The sequence below is a fragment of the Populus trichocarpa genome, chromosome 2 (assembly GCF_000002775.5).
Source record: "Populus trichocarpa isolate Nisqually-1 chromosome 2, P.trichocarpa_v4.1, whole genome shotgun sequence".
Lineage (NCBI taxonomy): Eukaryota > Viridiplantae > Streptophyta > Magnoliopsida > Malpighiales > Salicaceae > Populus > Populus trichocarpa.
Window position 1 is genome coordinate 11580309 of NC_037286.2, and position 16258 is coordinate 11596566.

Sequence of the window (16258 nt, forward strand, 5' to 3'; positions counted from 1 at the left end):
TCCCACAACAATATTCATACAATTATTAAGAACAAAAAAAATAAAAAATAAAATAAAAAAACAAATATAGTGAACAAAAAAACACGAAAAAAGAAGAAAAAAGAAAAATCTTACGTTAATGTAGTTGCAAGTGAAGCTAAGAAGAGAAAAAAAAAACAAATTCATACCGTATATTAATTAAAAAAACTAAGAAGAAAAAAGAAGAAAGGAGAAGAATACATACATGAGCATGGAAAAAAAGAGAAGGAGTTGAGGAGAGAAGAGAAGAGAAAGAAATGGATATTGATGTTTTTTACATATGAAAAAGAAGAAGAACAAAGGAGCCCCGTCTCTTATGAAATTAAGAATTCAAGGCTTTTTATTGAGGTGTTTTACCGACGGATAATTAAATATTAATATTTTTAATCATTTCATCGGTGATTTCGTCTGTAATATTTAATTTAAATTTTCAATTTAATCAAAAATTTTTAGAAATCACCAAATATCACCGACGACTTTTCAATCCGTCGGTAATATTTAATTTAAAATTTTAATTTAATCGAAATGTTTTAGAAAACCGCCAAATAACACAGACAAATTTTCAATCCGTCGGTGATTTTATCTGTAAAGAACAGTAATTAACAGTGCAATTAGGAAGTGAACAGTTTCAGAGCTCTCTGGAACCGACATAATTTTTTGTTGGTGATTCCCTTTGTAATTGACATGATGAACAATATTCACAGTTTACCAATAATTTTATAGATGGATTTTACCGACGGAGTTTATTTCATCGGTAATTCTGTTGGTATAAATGACACGTCATCATTTTTTTTACTTTGTTTTAATTATTTTTTTCCCACTGTAATTTTCTCGGTATATACCGAGGGAATATGTCCGTCGGTAAATCGTTGGTAAACGGTGAACACTGTTCATTATGTCAATTACAAGGGAATCACCAACAGAAAATTCTGTTGGTATTTTTCAAAGAGCTCTGGAACTGTTCACTTCCCAATTGCACTGTTAATTGTTGTTCTTTACAGACAAAATCACCGACGGATTGAAAAGTCGTTGGTGTTATTTGGTGGTTTTCTGAAAATTTTCAATTAAATATTACAGACGAAATCACCGACGGATTGAAAAATCATTGGTGATATTTGGCGGTTTCTGAAATTTTTTTTATTAAATTGAAAATTTAAATTAAATATTACAGACGGAATGATTAAAAATATTAATATTTAATTATTCATCGGTAAAACCGTCGGTAAAACGCACCAATAAAAAGCCTAAAATTCCTAATTTCACAACAAATGGGGATCATTTATTCTTCTTCTTCTTCCCCATATGTAAAAAACATCAATATCTACTTCTTTCTCTTCTCTTCTCTCCTCAACTCCTTCTCTTCTTCTCCATGCTTAGGTATGTCTTCTTCTCATTCTTAGTTTTTTTTAATTAATATATTTTATGATTTTTTTTTTCTCTTCTTAGTTTCACTTGCAACTACATTAAGGTAAGATTTTTTTTTCACTATATTTGTTTTTTCTAATTGTTTTTGTTCTTAATAATTGTATGAATGTTGTTATAGAATTTTATTTTTATATGAGATCAATTTTTAGTTGATTTTTTTTAGTTGAATTTATTTTTTCATGTTATTTATTTGTTGCAAATTTGTTTGAGTTGATTTTGTTTTTCTTTTTTCCAAGCGTTTTGAGTATTATAGAGTGTTGATTTATATTAATTTAATTATTTTATAATTTTGTAAAATGGATTTTTTAAAATATTTTTAAATAATTACCGACAAAATTACATACGGAAGTAATTTTTTTTGCATGCTTTTTTTTCTGTTAGTAAATCTACCGCTAATAATATTTTTTTTATTACCAACGAACTTACCGACGGACAAAAAATTACCGACAAAAGATTCACTGACATAACATTTTCGTCGGTGATTTTGTTAGTAAATTAATTACCAATGGAATGATAGTACAAATACCGACAGAAAATTCCGTCGATAAATATAAAGATTGTGGTAGTGTGTGGAGACAAAGACAAATTCATGGAGTTTGATGAAGCAATTAGAGATACTGTCACCTTTAAGGATCATTCAAAGGTTGCAATCAAAGGAAAATGTATGATTTTGATGAAGTTGAAAGATGGAACTCATCAATTTATTGGTGATATCTATTATATACCAACAATGAAAAGCAATATATTGATCTTATGACAATTGTTGGAGAAGGGGTATGAGATTAATATCAAAATTATACTTTGACATTACTTAACACTAAAGGAGCTATAATTTAAAAGGTAGTCATAACAAAGATGTTTGGAAACTTCAAGCAACCAATGATTAAGGAGTTTGAGATGATGAATATTGATCTCATGTCCTACTACTTAGAGATTGAGATCAAACAAGGAAAAGATATAATCTTTGTGAATAAAGAGAAGTTTGCAAAGGAGGTTCTCGAGAAGTTCAAGATGGAGAATTGTGCAAGAGTAAATACTATGGTTGAGTGTGGAGTAAAGATGTCAAATAATGATGAATGAGAGAAGATAAACTCTACAACATTCAAGAGCTTTGTTGGGAGTTTGAGATATTTGACATGTACTCATCCATATATTCTTTTTGGAGTAAGACTTGTGAGTAGATTTATGAAGACACCAACTATGACACACTTCAAAGCATTAAAGCGAATTCTTGAGTATATCAAAGGTACAATTGATTTTGGTTTGTTCTATGATTATTCTAATAGCTTTGAACTTATAGGTTATAATGATAATAATTGGGTTTGAGATATGGATGATAGAAAGAGCACTACCGATTTTGTTTTCTACATGAGAGACACAACATTAACATAAAGTTCAAATAAGTAATCTATAGTCACTTTGTCAACATGTGAAGCTGAATATGTAGCTACTATATCATGTGTTTATCATTCCATGTGACTAAGAATATTATTGAAAGAATTGTGAATGCCAGAAGAGAACCTATGAAAATTTATATGGACAACTCATCAACCATTATTTTAGCTAAAAATCCAGTTTTCATGACAAAAGTAAGCTTATTGATACAAGATTTCATTATCTAAAAGATTGCATTACAAACAAGAAAGTTGAAGTCAAGTATATGAAGACACAATACCAAGTTGTGGATATCTTCACAAAGCCATTAAAAAATGATGTTTTTATCAAAATGAGAGAGATGTTGGGAGTTATGAAGGGATCAAGTTTAAGAAGGAGTGTTGAAAATTAAACTTGATTTCTGGTTTTTTTGAAGAATAGAGGTACCGGTCCACCGGTTGAGAATCGGTCCACCGGTTCAGTCGGCAAACTACAATTTTTGTTCAAATTAGAATTTCTTTGTATTAGAGTTTAATTCCTTGATTGTTTAGAATTTTATACCTATAAAAAGCTTGTGATGTAGTATTATTAAGTAGTACAAAAGAATAGAGAATAACTAAAAAAGCTTAGAGAAAAACACTTAATAAAAGTATACTTTCCTCTCCATCTTCTTCTTGTTCTGAAGTTTTTTAACTTTGCATTAATGGTTTTATCTTATACCACATTTATCTTTCTTCCAACATATTGATGCACCCTAAAGTCCAACAATTGTATAGAATAGAATTATGAGTCGAAATTTTAATTGAAATTGTCTGACGTATCATCCGTTTCACTAATTATTCAATGAGTTTGATTTTCTTCTTTTCATTTACCGTGGCCTTTTAAATCCTTCTTGTTTTCAATATATTTAAGCACCAAGTTCTCAGCCATCTGCTTATCAGGTTGGTGATGACGAATTTGGCTACATGCTAGCTGATGTTTTGAAACAAAATAGTGTCGACAACTCTGGCATGCGTTTTGATCCGAATGCAAGGACTGCACTGGCATTCGTGAAGCTGAGAGCTGAGGGTGAGCGTGAATTCATGTTTTCCGCAACCACAGTGCTGATATGCTTGTTCAAGAACAGAACTTGAAAAAAAAAAAAAAGGCGTTAAGTTTCCTTGTAGAAGCATATTGGAAACAGGAATTTTCAAGATTGTTGATCCAGTAATTGTTCTGGGATTTTAGACAAGCTTTTGTTGTCAATCTTTCTTAAATTGTTATGTTGATTTTGGCATGTTGCTTAAACCCAAGGGTCACAATTTATCACTTCAGTATCTTGCAGGTCTTGCTGCTATAGGCTGTTAGCCTGTATAAGTTGATAAACCATTTGCTCTTTCTTAATTTTTTTTTTTTTTATTCGAGGAAACCCTACCCCCGGAAAGCGCACTTTGTGGGCTCAGGTGAACGAGTAAAACCTGGGTTGTCTCAGGCTATTATAAGAGGTGCACGCCCTGACTCGAACTCGAGACCTGCTATCTTTCTTAAAATTAGTTTGATTGAGGAGCCTTGTAAGTCATCTCATCTTGCTGCCTTGGACATTGCTAATAAGAAGGCTGGTTGTCTCCTCTGTTATGACCCAAATTTGAGACTGCCACTATGGCCATCTGAAGAAGCTGCGTAAAGGAATCGTGAGCATATGGAATGAAGCTGACATTATAAACGTGCATGTTTGAACAATTTGAGATTTCGATATGAAATATCATCTTTCATATCATGAAAGTGAATAATATAGTGGAACCGTGCTCATTTAAATTTGCAGATAAGTGAGAGGAGGAAATTGAATTCTTGACTGAAGGTGCTGATCCGCAGGACGACAATGTAGTGTTAGAGAAGTTTTTCCACCCCAATTTTAGGCTTTGCTTGTCACTGAAGGCGCAGATGGCTGCAGATACTATACAAAGGTTAGAATTTACGCCGATGTTAAGGATAATTTACGCTCTCATTTGGTCTCAAACTCTTGATTCTCGGAAATAGTGTCAGCGGGGTGTTTACTTTTGCTTCAGGAGACCGTGTAAATTAATTTCACAACATGTTTAGTCCAAGCAGAACGACATTCAGTTCCTTTTCTTTATGCCTAGCTGCACGAACTAATTAATTACTTCTTTTCGGAACTTCATGCTGGAATTCAAGGGCTAGGTTTCTGGTATTAAAGTCCATGCTGTTCATACAACTGGTGCTGGTGATTCCTTTGTGTGGGTAGAAGACAGAATATCTTTGCTGCAGACCTAGATCTAACTGTAAAAATTCTATGTAAGTAGGTTATAACTTACAAGTAGGCTGTTTTGAAGAACTTAAACCCTTCCAATTGGTTCTAAATGCAAACATTAATACACCAGTTTGAAATATTCCAAACCCACCTTGCATGTTGCGTTTCAAAAATACATTTGTCATGGAAAGGTTTTAGTGTTTTCGGAATTATTTTGATGTATAAATATACAAAATAAAAAGAATTTGAAAAAAAATTATTTTAATATATTTTCAAGAAAAAACAGCTTTCACTACAATATTATTATATTGTTTATGCAAGCATGGCACACATGTTAGCCATTGCCATGTCCTCGGTAGAATAGCTTCGGTTCCCATAACTTGTCAAGAAAGCTATAGAATTCGATCATATTTCATATATGTTGGCGCATGCGTACGGGTGTGTTTTAGTTTATATGCACAATTTTTTTTTTTTAATTTCATGCTGGACAATCCTCCCTTTAGGAGCTACATCTATATATTTCCTATTCCTCGTACTAGTTCTGTTAACAAAATGATTTAATTGTCCTAAAATGCCCAGAATCAAATGTTAATTACTACAAGAATGAAGTGCCTGAGGGATGAGTATCATCATCCCATCAAGTAACCAAATATGTTTGAACAAAATGCAGACACAATAATGATCATGATGTCTAATGGGCATCTACACCCGTTAGTGAACATATTTGAAGAAAATCGGCGGCAGAAAAATGCACAGAGAAAGTCTAATGATATGCAATAAATATATGTATCAGTTTACAATTTTAGTTAATCTCCTTCATGGTAGGCTGGTAGCTTTTTTAACAGACAGCATATAAATTGCTCTTAGAATAATAATATTGCCGTGGTTGTTGCTTGCGCAAATGCAATACAGTTAAAGTCTATGAATATTTATGAATATGAGAAGGTTGGTCTCACAATAAGAGATGGCGTTCACCACTAGTTTCTTAGAGGGAGGCGCCTTGTTCTTGTTTCTGGTAGTCCAATGAACAATTCGGTCTCCACATCCGAAATTGAACTGCTATCTCTCTGTTCTTCACAGGGTAAATTCTCTCTCTGTTCCCTTGAGAGTACTCGCCATGGCTGGACGCCAGACTGAAAAGGAAAAATTATATATATTGGCATATAAACAAGTTTGTTGTTTATAAATACTTTGAAAAAGAAGATCAACCCCCCAATGAAACCCCTGAGTTTGTGCTAATTAATTTGGCAAACAATTTCCGGAGGAAAAAATTTCGTAGAATTTACCTGTATTTGTTACAAGTTGTCGATTCAAATTAATTGGACTAAATTGTAAACAAAGTATGACGAGTTTACGCTGTAGGTAAACACTTTATTATTTATAATTCAATCCAATTGGGTTGAATTGATGGAAATGTGACGAATACAATTTGACTCCTTTTCTTTTTCATAAAGGAGCTTGTTTCTCAAAGTGAGATTTTCCAAATCATTTTCATGTGGAGGATGGTCATGGTTCCAGGCAAGAACGTAGTCTCTCAAATGAAATTCCATGATAAAAGAGTAAGGTTATGCCAGCAAATCGAATTTTTTCAAAACTTCCATGAAGTTCAAATTCTTCTCCATCCTAGAATTGTTAGAAATAATTAGATATGCATTCAACATCGAAACCAATATAGCCCAACAACAACTAGATTAGAGATAACGGTTTAGTTAAAGCTACCGAGAAAGGGTAATAAGACATGCAACTGCTGATGACGATGACAGCAAAATGAGAAATAATTGAAGTTCATGGCCAAAAAATAATAGTAGCGACTACAAGTATAAATTTTTTCACCTTGTTAGACAGCCTTGCATTTTCAGCTGTCAGTTGCTTCTCCTGAAACATACGTATAGGACATGGAACATAAAGTTAGCAATTTGCAGAACACTCTTCAAAAAATCTTATTTACTACGTCACCATATATGTTTGCAAGGAATTCTTCGGGGAAGAGAAGAAAAGATGCCAAGTACCCTTACTGAAACATAATTTGGATTCACAGAAATTCAACTTCTCCACAGCCTTTGAATTCTTTTTTCACTAGTTCTTGGCATAAAAATGAAGTGATTATATACCTTTTGTTTTAGTTGCTCAATCTGTTCTCTGAAAACCTGATTCTGAACATAGGCAAAGAACGAGAATGTTAGCTAGGTTATCAGCTGAATAAGACTTGAAGCAAAAACAAAGTGGTAATGATGTTTATGGCCAAACCTTTCTAGCTCGGATGGTGCTTACACTCCTCTCTAACTGTTGTTCGATTTGTTGCAGTTCTTCAACAGTGCACGATCCCAAACATTCTCCCAGTAGCTTTCTGAAGCATTTTAAAATTAATTTTCAAACATTTACGTATAATATTTAATTCCAACAGTCAATCAATTCATCAAACTATACTATAAGCACAAAAGGTTTAAACTAATCCTTTGAACCGTTTCGAAACTTCAAGAATCTCTATCTTCTTTATCATGCTAGCTGCTTCGCCCTTCAGTTGCTGCCATTCCAAATTTATATACATGAGAAAATTAAGGGAGAAAAACCGAAAGTTTTTGTTGGCAGCCAAAGAGACTAAAAGCAGAAGAAAAGGGAAAGTAATCGATGTTAAATATTTTTGTTCAGAAACGTGCAAATGCTGACTGACACTTAAAGATGCCTAAACGGATAAATCTATGCAAGCAGCATAGAACCAAAACCAATAAGATACATATCCCTTTTTAGAGATTCTTCTATGCAATGAACTCTTATCTCAAAAATGCAGAAGTCCATTTTTGAACAAGACAAGTTCATATCACTTTGGTTGCTTATTTGACAGGGGGCAAGAAGAAGGCAAGATATAACACTGTCTATTTATTACTAGATACCAAATACCAAAGAATCTGCAAGATGTAGCAATATCCTTTACATGGGGCCATGTATCCTAGTGCATGTAATAACGGATTCCTCGCTGTTATTTTTTATATATACTTGCCTCTTTAGAGTGTTTTGATCACTTATGACTCGCAGTTTAATAAATAAAAAACAATCTGCAGGTTTTCATAGAAACTGAAGCTTAGAATCACTGGTTTGATAGAAGAGAAAGGAAGGATAACCTCCATGTTCAGTTCGCTTGTCTGCTTGTTTGTGTTGCTTTCTTTCACATGCCTCTGATAACGTTCAATTGTCTCCTGCACGCTGAAGTCCAATAACAACGCTATGAATACATATTGCATTTTTATACAAAACAACATGAAAACGAAATAAATGAGTGCTCCTCTCTACAGATCCAACTACTGAACAAAACATATGCGTATTGCTTCTAACTATGGCCAGCTAGTGGCGGAGTTAGAAAGTTTTCCTCAAGGGCTGAAGAACAACGGTATCAAGAAAACAGGGAAACTCTAGATTATAAAAATACAAAGTCTGAAATCCAATGATTGTGGAAAGATCATCGAACTCCAACAAATAGGCATATTCTTTTTTATTGCATGTTTTAAACATGAAAAAGAAACACAATCTCAAATTTAAACTATTAAAAAAAAATTAGACGAGGCATAGATTCTTGCAATTATGAGGAGGAAAATAATAACTTGGATACTTGAAGAAGGATGACCTCCATTGTTCAATTTCTCTTTTTTTCAACGGGAGGCTCGGTGATACTTGGTAGTTCTTCTACCATTCTAAAAATACATCTCACCTGTATTTAACTTAAAACCTTTAAACCAGGGGATTTTTTTGTCTACAAAAGAATTATTATTTATGATAATGCTTATTGTTATTTTTGTGGTATACGTTCGTATGGAAACTAAGACTATTGATCACTTTTTTATTCATTGCTATGTGATTTAGAGGTTTTGGAATCGTTTTATATAATGAATTGGATATCATCATGGGTATATGCCAAAGACTGTTCAGCTTCTTTTGCAGGAATAGAATCATTTGTTACTTAGGAAATTTCAGTGCAAAATCATCTATACACTTTGCTGTGGTATTTTGTGGTTTATTTGGATTATCCGTAACAAATTAATTTTTTATACTACTGATCTTAATTGAGATAAAATTTATGATTTAATTTTCTATCGATTAACTCAATGGCTTCGTGTTCAGCATCTAAAATTCAAGTTGTTGCTAGCTACCATTATGATTTTTTATTTCGAGTTTTTTTATTTAAAAAATGAGATAGGATGGTTTTTTTTTTTTAAATAACAATTTTAAATATCAAATCAAATTTTTAAAGAAAAAGTTACGTTTTGGTTTTTCATTTTTTGCTTTGAAATCATGCTACTACATGCCAACATCCTCACACCAGCACCACTACTATACAACAACTACAATTACTATACACTATTACGACTATTCTCCTCTTTAAATGACTCAATTCCTAACCATCACCACCTTCTTTACCACTAATACTCTTACAATCGATTATACGGTTGCCATTACTAGCTATTACCATTCTCCTTGTTACTTCATCATCGCTATCATCTGTCTTGTTATTAGAGCAATTATCATTAATTCTATTTTCTTCACCATAATCACTATCAAACATGGCCACCATAAGTATCATATTAAAAAAAAAAAAAAAAACAAGTCTACTAGCTAAGTTATTGTTCACCAAGACTCGCAATATTATTCATTGTAATAGTATAATAACAAAATTACCCTTGAACAAAAAAAACTTTTGAATTAAGCGTTAGGAACAAGGTAGTCTTTTCACCATGATACAATTGTCTTTTTTTCAAATTATAAAGTGGTAGATTAGTCTTTTTATTTTTTTACACGGTAAAATTACATAGTTGTCCTATGGTTTTTTGGTTAATATTAAGGAGACTAAGGAAAAGTTTTGTATTTAAGTATTTATTAAATATTATTTTAAAAAAAAGTTATTGGTGCATGTCACACCTACACTAGCAGGAGGGCAGCCCTCTCGCGCGCATGTCGAGCCATCCAGTCACCAAACACTACCTTTCATAGTGGCATTAAAAAGATCTCGACGTCCACTTCGCGATGAGGCGATGTGTGCACCAAACACAGCTTTGGTTTGGCATCAATGACCATTTCTTTTTTTTTTCTTTTTTTTCCTTAACATTTGATCCTTGTCTTTTTTATTACTATTTCTTTTTTTTTTAATAATCTATAAAATTAGATTATTTTTTTTCAATTTCACCCCTCTTCTATTTTTTTTATCTTTCAAATTTGGTCTTTATTTTTATGATTGCTATTTATTTTATTTGGGATCTTTTCTTAAATTGGCTTTTTTTACAATTTTATTCTCTTTAAGTTTATTTTTCCTATTAAACTTGATCCTCATTCTTTTGATATATTTTTTTTTTACTATATAAATTTTTTAACATTGGTATTTTTTTCCTGATTTTATCCTTCAACATTAAATTAGTTGAGAACTAAACTTCTTGAATGAGAATTTCAAGGATTGCGAGCTTTAGAAGTTAACTCAAGTTTAGGAGGTTCGTCTGGGTTTACTTGGTTTTTCTTTCTTTTTTTAAGCTTATATTTTTTCAATTTCGTCCTTCAGCATTTATTTGATTAGAGACTGGGCTCTGATATTTTTTTTATTTGTTTTTTTGTTGAATTTCTCACTAATTTAAAAAATGAACCGGTTATTTCGGGTATTTTTGTTTATTGTTCTTTATTGAATTTTCTTTGGCTAATTTTTAAATTTTATATTTTTTCTGATTTTCTGATTCAATATTAAATTAGTTAAGAATTGAGTTTCTTCATGAGTTGCGAGTTTGAAATATTAGTTCAGGTTTTAAAGATTCACCTGAGTTTGCTTAGTTTTTTTTTTTTTTAAGCTCATATATTTTTCAGTTTTATCTTTCAGTATTTACATTATTAATGATTAAGATCTATTTTTTTTTTATCTATTTTCTATAAGAATTTTTTGTAAATTTTCAAAATAACTCGCGTTATTTTGGGTCTTTTTACTTGTTGTTTTTTTATTGAATTTACTTTGATAGTTTTTTAAATTAATATTTTCTTTTAATTTTATCATTCAACATTATATCAATTGAAAATTATTTTTTAAGAGATCTCGGATCGAATCGATATTGACATACCGATTCGATCCGAGATCTCTTATTAAATTGGAATAAGTTCGGCCGCGAATCACGAAATCTTGGTGATCTTTTCTATTTAATGAATAATGAATAGGGGAGTCTGCTTTGAAATCGTCTGCCCTAGAACCACCCCCGAGTCTATGTCTTCAACAGGAATTGCACGAGAGTAGATTGATACAATAGAAACCCCTGGAAAATGCTCGCCCGTAACCCAACAGATAAAGTACGGTACATAGTCCGTTTTAGGGATTGACGACTTATCCATTCAGTGACTTTGGCACTGGATGTTATGTTATCAAAATAAAATGGATACTATCGGGTCGGGTGAATTCAATAAAAGGCGTCTATTGGCAAATCGAGATTTTTCCATATCGCACTTCTATTTGTCATGAGGTAATTTCCTTCAACATATTATTCCTAGGATTTAGTTTCTCACACTGTCACCTCGTTACAATTATTATCACGTCATAATAATAATAATAATAATAATAATAATAATAATAATAATAATAATAATAATATGTTTTTATATTTCATATGCTAATTCTAAATGACAAATTTTCCTTTAGGTATATTTTTTAAAACAAGGCCCAATTTTTAGAAAACTAGAAACAAGTTTCGGTAATTGAAAAAAGTAAACTGCAGACTTTATCAAACGAGATTGGAGAAATGATTCTGGAATTCAATATTCTTGTATTTCGATGTTTGTGATGAACTTTGTTTTTATTACAAATTCTTAAGGTAACTAGCATAATACTATGGAACACCCTTACTACAAGTCATCAGGTGTTATAATGAAATCTAGTCTTTTGAAATTGAAAGTTTATTTGTATGAAAAATCATGAAAGCTCTCACGCAGTGATATTATGAAAATTAAAATATAAGATTTTTTTTAAAAAAAAATCTTGAGATTTAAAATTATATTTTACTTCTTTCCTTGATTATTTTTAAATCATTTTATATTGAGGCATATGAAAAAACAAATTAAGTTCATATTATTTTTGTCATAATATTATAAATAATAAGCATATATTCATTATTCTATTAAATCTAATTTATAGTACTTGTAAGAGTGGGATTCCATAAATTAAGTGATGGAATCAATTCCATTCCATAGAAGGAATTAAAACTAGGGGAGGCGACATTTTTAGAATGTGAGATTCCTTAGGAAATTAAACTGAAATAAACCAAATACAAAAATATTCATAATCTTACGATATTATTTCCCCGATTCCATGAACTTAATATCACTTTAAGATGACATTCTAACTTGGGAAATTCACTACATTACCACAAATGTGGATACTTCGGCAAAGCCTTGCAAAAATAGAATGCGAACCAAATTCTCAATATGACTATAGGACTTAATATGTGACTTATGAGCACTTACACAAGAAAATAATTAAAGAAAAAAGAAAAAGGATAACGCTTTTATGGAATCATAAACATACTTTCAAGCAAGAAAATTAAAAGGAAAACCAACGGACGTGAAAGCATCAGTTGATTACGAGAACCGTACCCTTGTTATATATTTGAAATGAATAAAAAAAATATACTTTTTGTAATGATCAAGGTATTTTTGGGGATAGTTTTCATGCATCAAGATAAGGTTTTCTTCAGGAGGGATAGTGTCCAAATTCAAACTTGTACGTTTTTAATCTATTAATTCGACTTCAAAGAGATTAATACGGCTTAAAACCAGAAACCAGGGTATATTATCCAATCTCCAGTAATAAATTCAATTAAAAAATTACTAAACAACTAACGGAATCTAATTATCAACCTTTTTTCTTCCCTTTCCTGTAGAAATAGCTCGTGCTAATCTTCTTTCAAAAGAATTTGAAACGTTCATGTACACATTTATTAGGAACATTTGCACTTGAGCAGCCTCTAAGACTATTATTGCGAAAAAGTCTATCCATGGTACCCTCAGGTCCTTCTTTCTCTAAGCACACTAGAGAGACATATACCGTCAATTTCTTAAGACAGACTGCACTTGAAAAATTTCCTCGACAATCCCTAGATAGTTTATTTCAAGCTAAACTAGAAAAACTTAACTTCAACATACATCCAAGTTGGTTCAAGAATTGAAGTACCTTATTGTTATTGACTATAAAATCTAAATACGCTGTTTCTTCCATCAACAACTACTGTAAGGGATGCTACCTCTTTGTTTTGAACTGACAAGTGATGCTACTTCATGTATATAAGAGATCACGAATTGTTATTACAAGGGATCCTAACATCTTCTGTTTTTTTTAATGGACAAGAGACCCTACCACATATAACAGGTGTTTGCATGCATCATAAATATTGCATGATTTTTTTTTCTTTTTTCTATGACTAATCGATAATTGGTAATTTTCAACTTGGCATAGGCTTTGTTCCGCTAATCTAATTACCGAAATAATACCCCTTTGGATGCTTTTTTTTTCTATATATTATTTTTTTTTTTTTGCAACTTGAAAACTTATAGGATATATGGGTACAAGTTGATCTACGAACTCATAGCACTCTCTGTTCACTTTGTTAGTAATGAAGTGAAACTGCTAAAGTGTTTTATTCCTTAGGCATGGTACCCAAATCTGATCAACAGGAAAGCCTACAGTCATAATATTATCTCTACAAGTATACCAAAACACTCAACCCTGACTTGGGCGCCTAGACCGTTATCTGCACAATTCAGATTTATTTGAGGTCCATATGCACGAGAAGTAGAGTTTATAATACGGATTTTCACTAACTCTATATGCCTCTATATCGTACACAAAAACTTCAAATCCCAGAGAGAAAAATAATTAGAAAGGAAAAGGTATGAGAAAAGGAATCACTAGGATCGTAGAAGAGGATAACAAGAGAATCCCAAAGTCCTGCAAGGATCAAGGTCTGTGCTACTATGTGTACACGTGTCTGACTTGTTTGTTTCTGAGAGAGAGGCACACTAATGAGATCTTGCATATAGAACCCTAGGGTGCAGGAACCATACCAGCATGGTACATGAAAGTGAAAAGGAAAAACAATGCAGGAACTCAAAAGCTTTCATGGAAAGAGGAGGGTGGTTTGGTAAAAAAAGAAGAAGAGAGTGATACATGAATTAACTCTACATATATATATGTATAAACCATGGAAGGAAAGCTGTGCAAAAGATGATACCTTGAGCTTCCAAATTCATAGAGCTTCCCTCTAGGAGAGAAGACGATAACAGCGACCTCAGCATCACAAAGAACTGATAGTTCAAAAGCCTTCTTCAGCAGTCCATTTCTCCGCTTAGAGAAGGTGACTTGCCTGCTTGTAGCGTTCTCTATGCGCCTCATTTGAGTCTTTCCTCTCACCATTTCTCTTTACCTTCTCAAGCATGTGAAGACCAATACATATTGAAAAGACTTAGCTTAGTTTACAGATTTCTTCAATTCAAAAAAAAAAAAAAAAAATAGAGCTTGTGAAGCAAAAAGGATTTGATTCAAAGAGGGAACGAGAAAAGTTAAGCTTACCAAATAAACTCCACCCAGATGAAAGGGTTTCTAGTTTCTAGGTAACGAGGAGGAAGAACTACAAAAATCTGGACTTTGGAAGCAACGACCAGACAACCCTGTTGAAGAAGCAACAGTACTCTTGATGGATTGATTCAAGGATGCAAGAGAGTAAATGCTAGGGAAGTAATCAATTGAAAAATGGTTTCAAGAAGCCAAAGGAATAGACAGAACCTTAATGAAAATGAGAGAAACCTACCGAATAGGCAAAAAACCCACGAGATATTTAATCATGAAGAGAATGCTACAAGCCAGAAAAGGATGCAGCTAAGGAAATCTGAGGATAAAAGGCAATACCCAAAAACAGCCAATAAGTTTTTTACTGAGAGAAGTAAAGATGCGGTCGATTTGCTCAAGAAGATGTGCAAGGCAAACCACAAGGCATGCTCTCCAATTCATATAGCACGGGAGAGGTGAAAAAAAAGGAGTCAATGAGGGGAGATTTGGAAATCTTACCGAATTGGCAAATACCCAGAGTGGCCTGTACTAGAGGAGCAACCGGAAAGAAATAAAGGTGACAAAAAAGGAACGCAACTTGCTAAACAGTAAAAACCTGAGGTTTGTGGGTAATGGCCAAACCGGAAAGATTTTTGTCTGGCTACTATTTTTTAGTCTCTTTTGTGATTGATGGATACTCAAATTCCCTTTTTTAGTCACCACCCAGAGAGTCAGCAAACACCTCGCACAAACAACCCAAGGCCTTTCCTTATTCATCAATCTTTTATCTTTATCAAAATTCCTCAAAACCCACCTATTAAGAGTAGCAAAATTTAAAGAGTTATTACTATCATATAAAAATAAGAGGAAATTATTGCTAATTGAAATTACATTTACCTATCAAGTTTTGAAAAATTAAAATTTACATACTAGATCAAAAAAAATTAATTTGAGAAAATAATCAAAATACCCTCATGTATAGTAGAACAAACATGAATTGATTGAAAACTATTCATTGAAATTGATTTCTCATCTCTCTCTCTCTCTATGACAATAACAACTCATTTCTTTGTTTCCTCGTGAATCAAACATCAGAGAAAGATGAGCTCTCTTTATTTAGATCTTGATTAACTACCTGGTATCAAAGATGATTTTTGAAAAGGGTTTTTTTTTTTTTTTGGAATTTGAAGATTGATACAGGGTTTTTTTAAAATGGAGGGTTGATTTTAGATTTAACACTTGATAATTGTATTATTATTGGTGATGCTGAGAAAAAAACAAGACGAGAGAGGGTTGGCAAGGGCCAATTGCTTTGACTTATCTTTTTTAAGATATTTCGAGTTAGGTTTAGGCATTCCAATTTGCTTCGACGATCTGCTTCATGCGTTCCATAATGCTTTCCTATTTGGTCTCCTCTATACTAGAGGCCTCAAGATTTCCACTAGCCGTGATTTGATCTTTGAAAGAAATCGTGCTCTGATATCAAGTTAGGTTTTTTTCTTCAAGTCATTAAGCTTAATTTATGTCTTTACCAGTCAAAATTAAAATTGTTCCTTTTTTATTTATAAATACACGAAGAATAAGACCCGTTTAAAGAATTTTTTCTCAATACCCTCGTTTTCATCTTGGTTTTCTTCTTTAGA

At 32.3% G+C, this 16258-nt stretch overlaps 1 protein-coding gene and 1 pseudogene across 1 annotated transcript; one reads left to right on the plus strand and one right to left on the minus strand.

Annotated features, from left to right (window-relative positions):
• Window positions 1–2298: 2298 nt before the first annotated feature.
• Window positions 2299–5088, plus strand: LOC18096341 (probable fructokinase-7; annotated as a pseudogene).
• A 726-nt stretch (window positions 5089–5814) lies between these two features.
• On the minus strand, window positions 5815–15308 carry LOC7494028 (MADS-box protein SOC1). Its single transcript, XM_024594341.2, has 10 exons — window positions 15135–15308; window positions 14878–14955; window positions 14640–14737; window positions 14302–14493; window positions 8185–8266; window positions 7528–7589; window positions 7313–7412; window positions 7177–7218; window positions 6899–6940; window positions 5815–6198 (listed from the first exon to the last, which is right to left on the minus strand). Exons 4-10 carry the CDS (start codon window positions 14481–14483, stop codon window positions 6043–6045), a joined length of 666 nt encoding a protein of 221 aa, XP_024450109.1. The 5' UTR covers window positions 14484–14493; window positions 14640–14737; window positions 14878–14955; window positions 15135–15308; the 3' UTR covers window positions 5815–6042.
• Between the last annotated feature and the right edge of the window lie 950 nt (window positions 15309–16258).

Coding starts and splice junctions, on each gene's coding strand:
- LOC7494028 (XM_024594341.2), bottom strand. CDS start 14,483: ATGGTGAGAGGAAAGACTCAAATGAGGCGCATAGAGAACGCTACAAGC. Junction 7,590..8,184: donor CAAGCGAACTGAACATGGAG/GTTATCCTTCCT, acceptor TTGGAATGGCAG/CAACTGAAGGGCGAAGCAGC. Junction 6,941..7,176: donor TTGAGCAACTAAAACAAAAG/GTATATAATCAC, acceptor CGTATGTTTCAG/GAGAAGCAACTGACAGCTGA.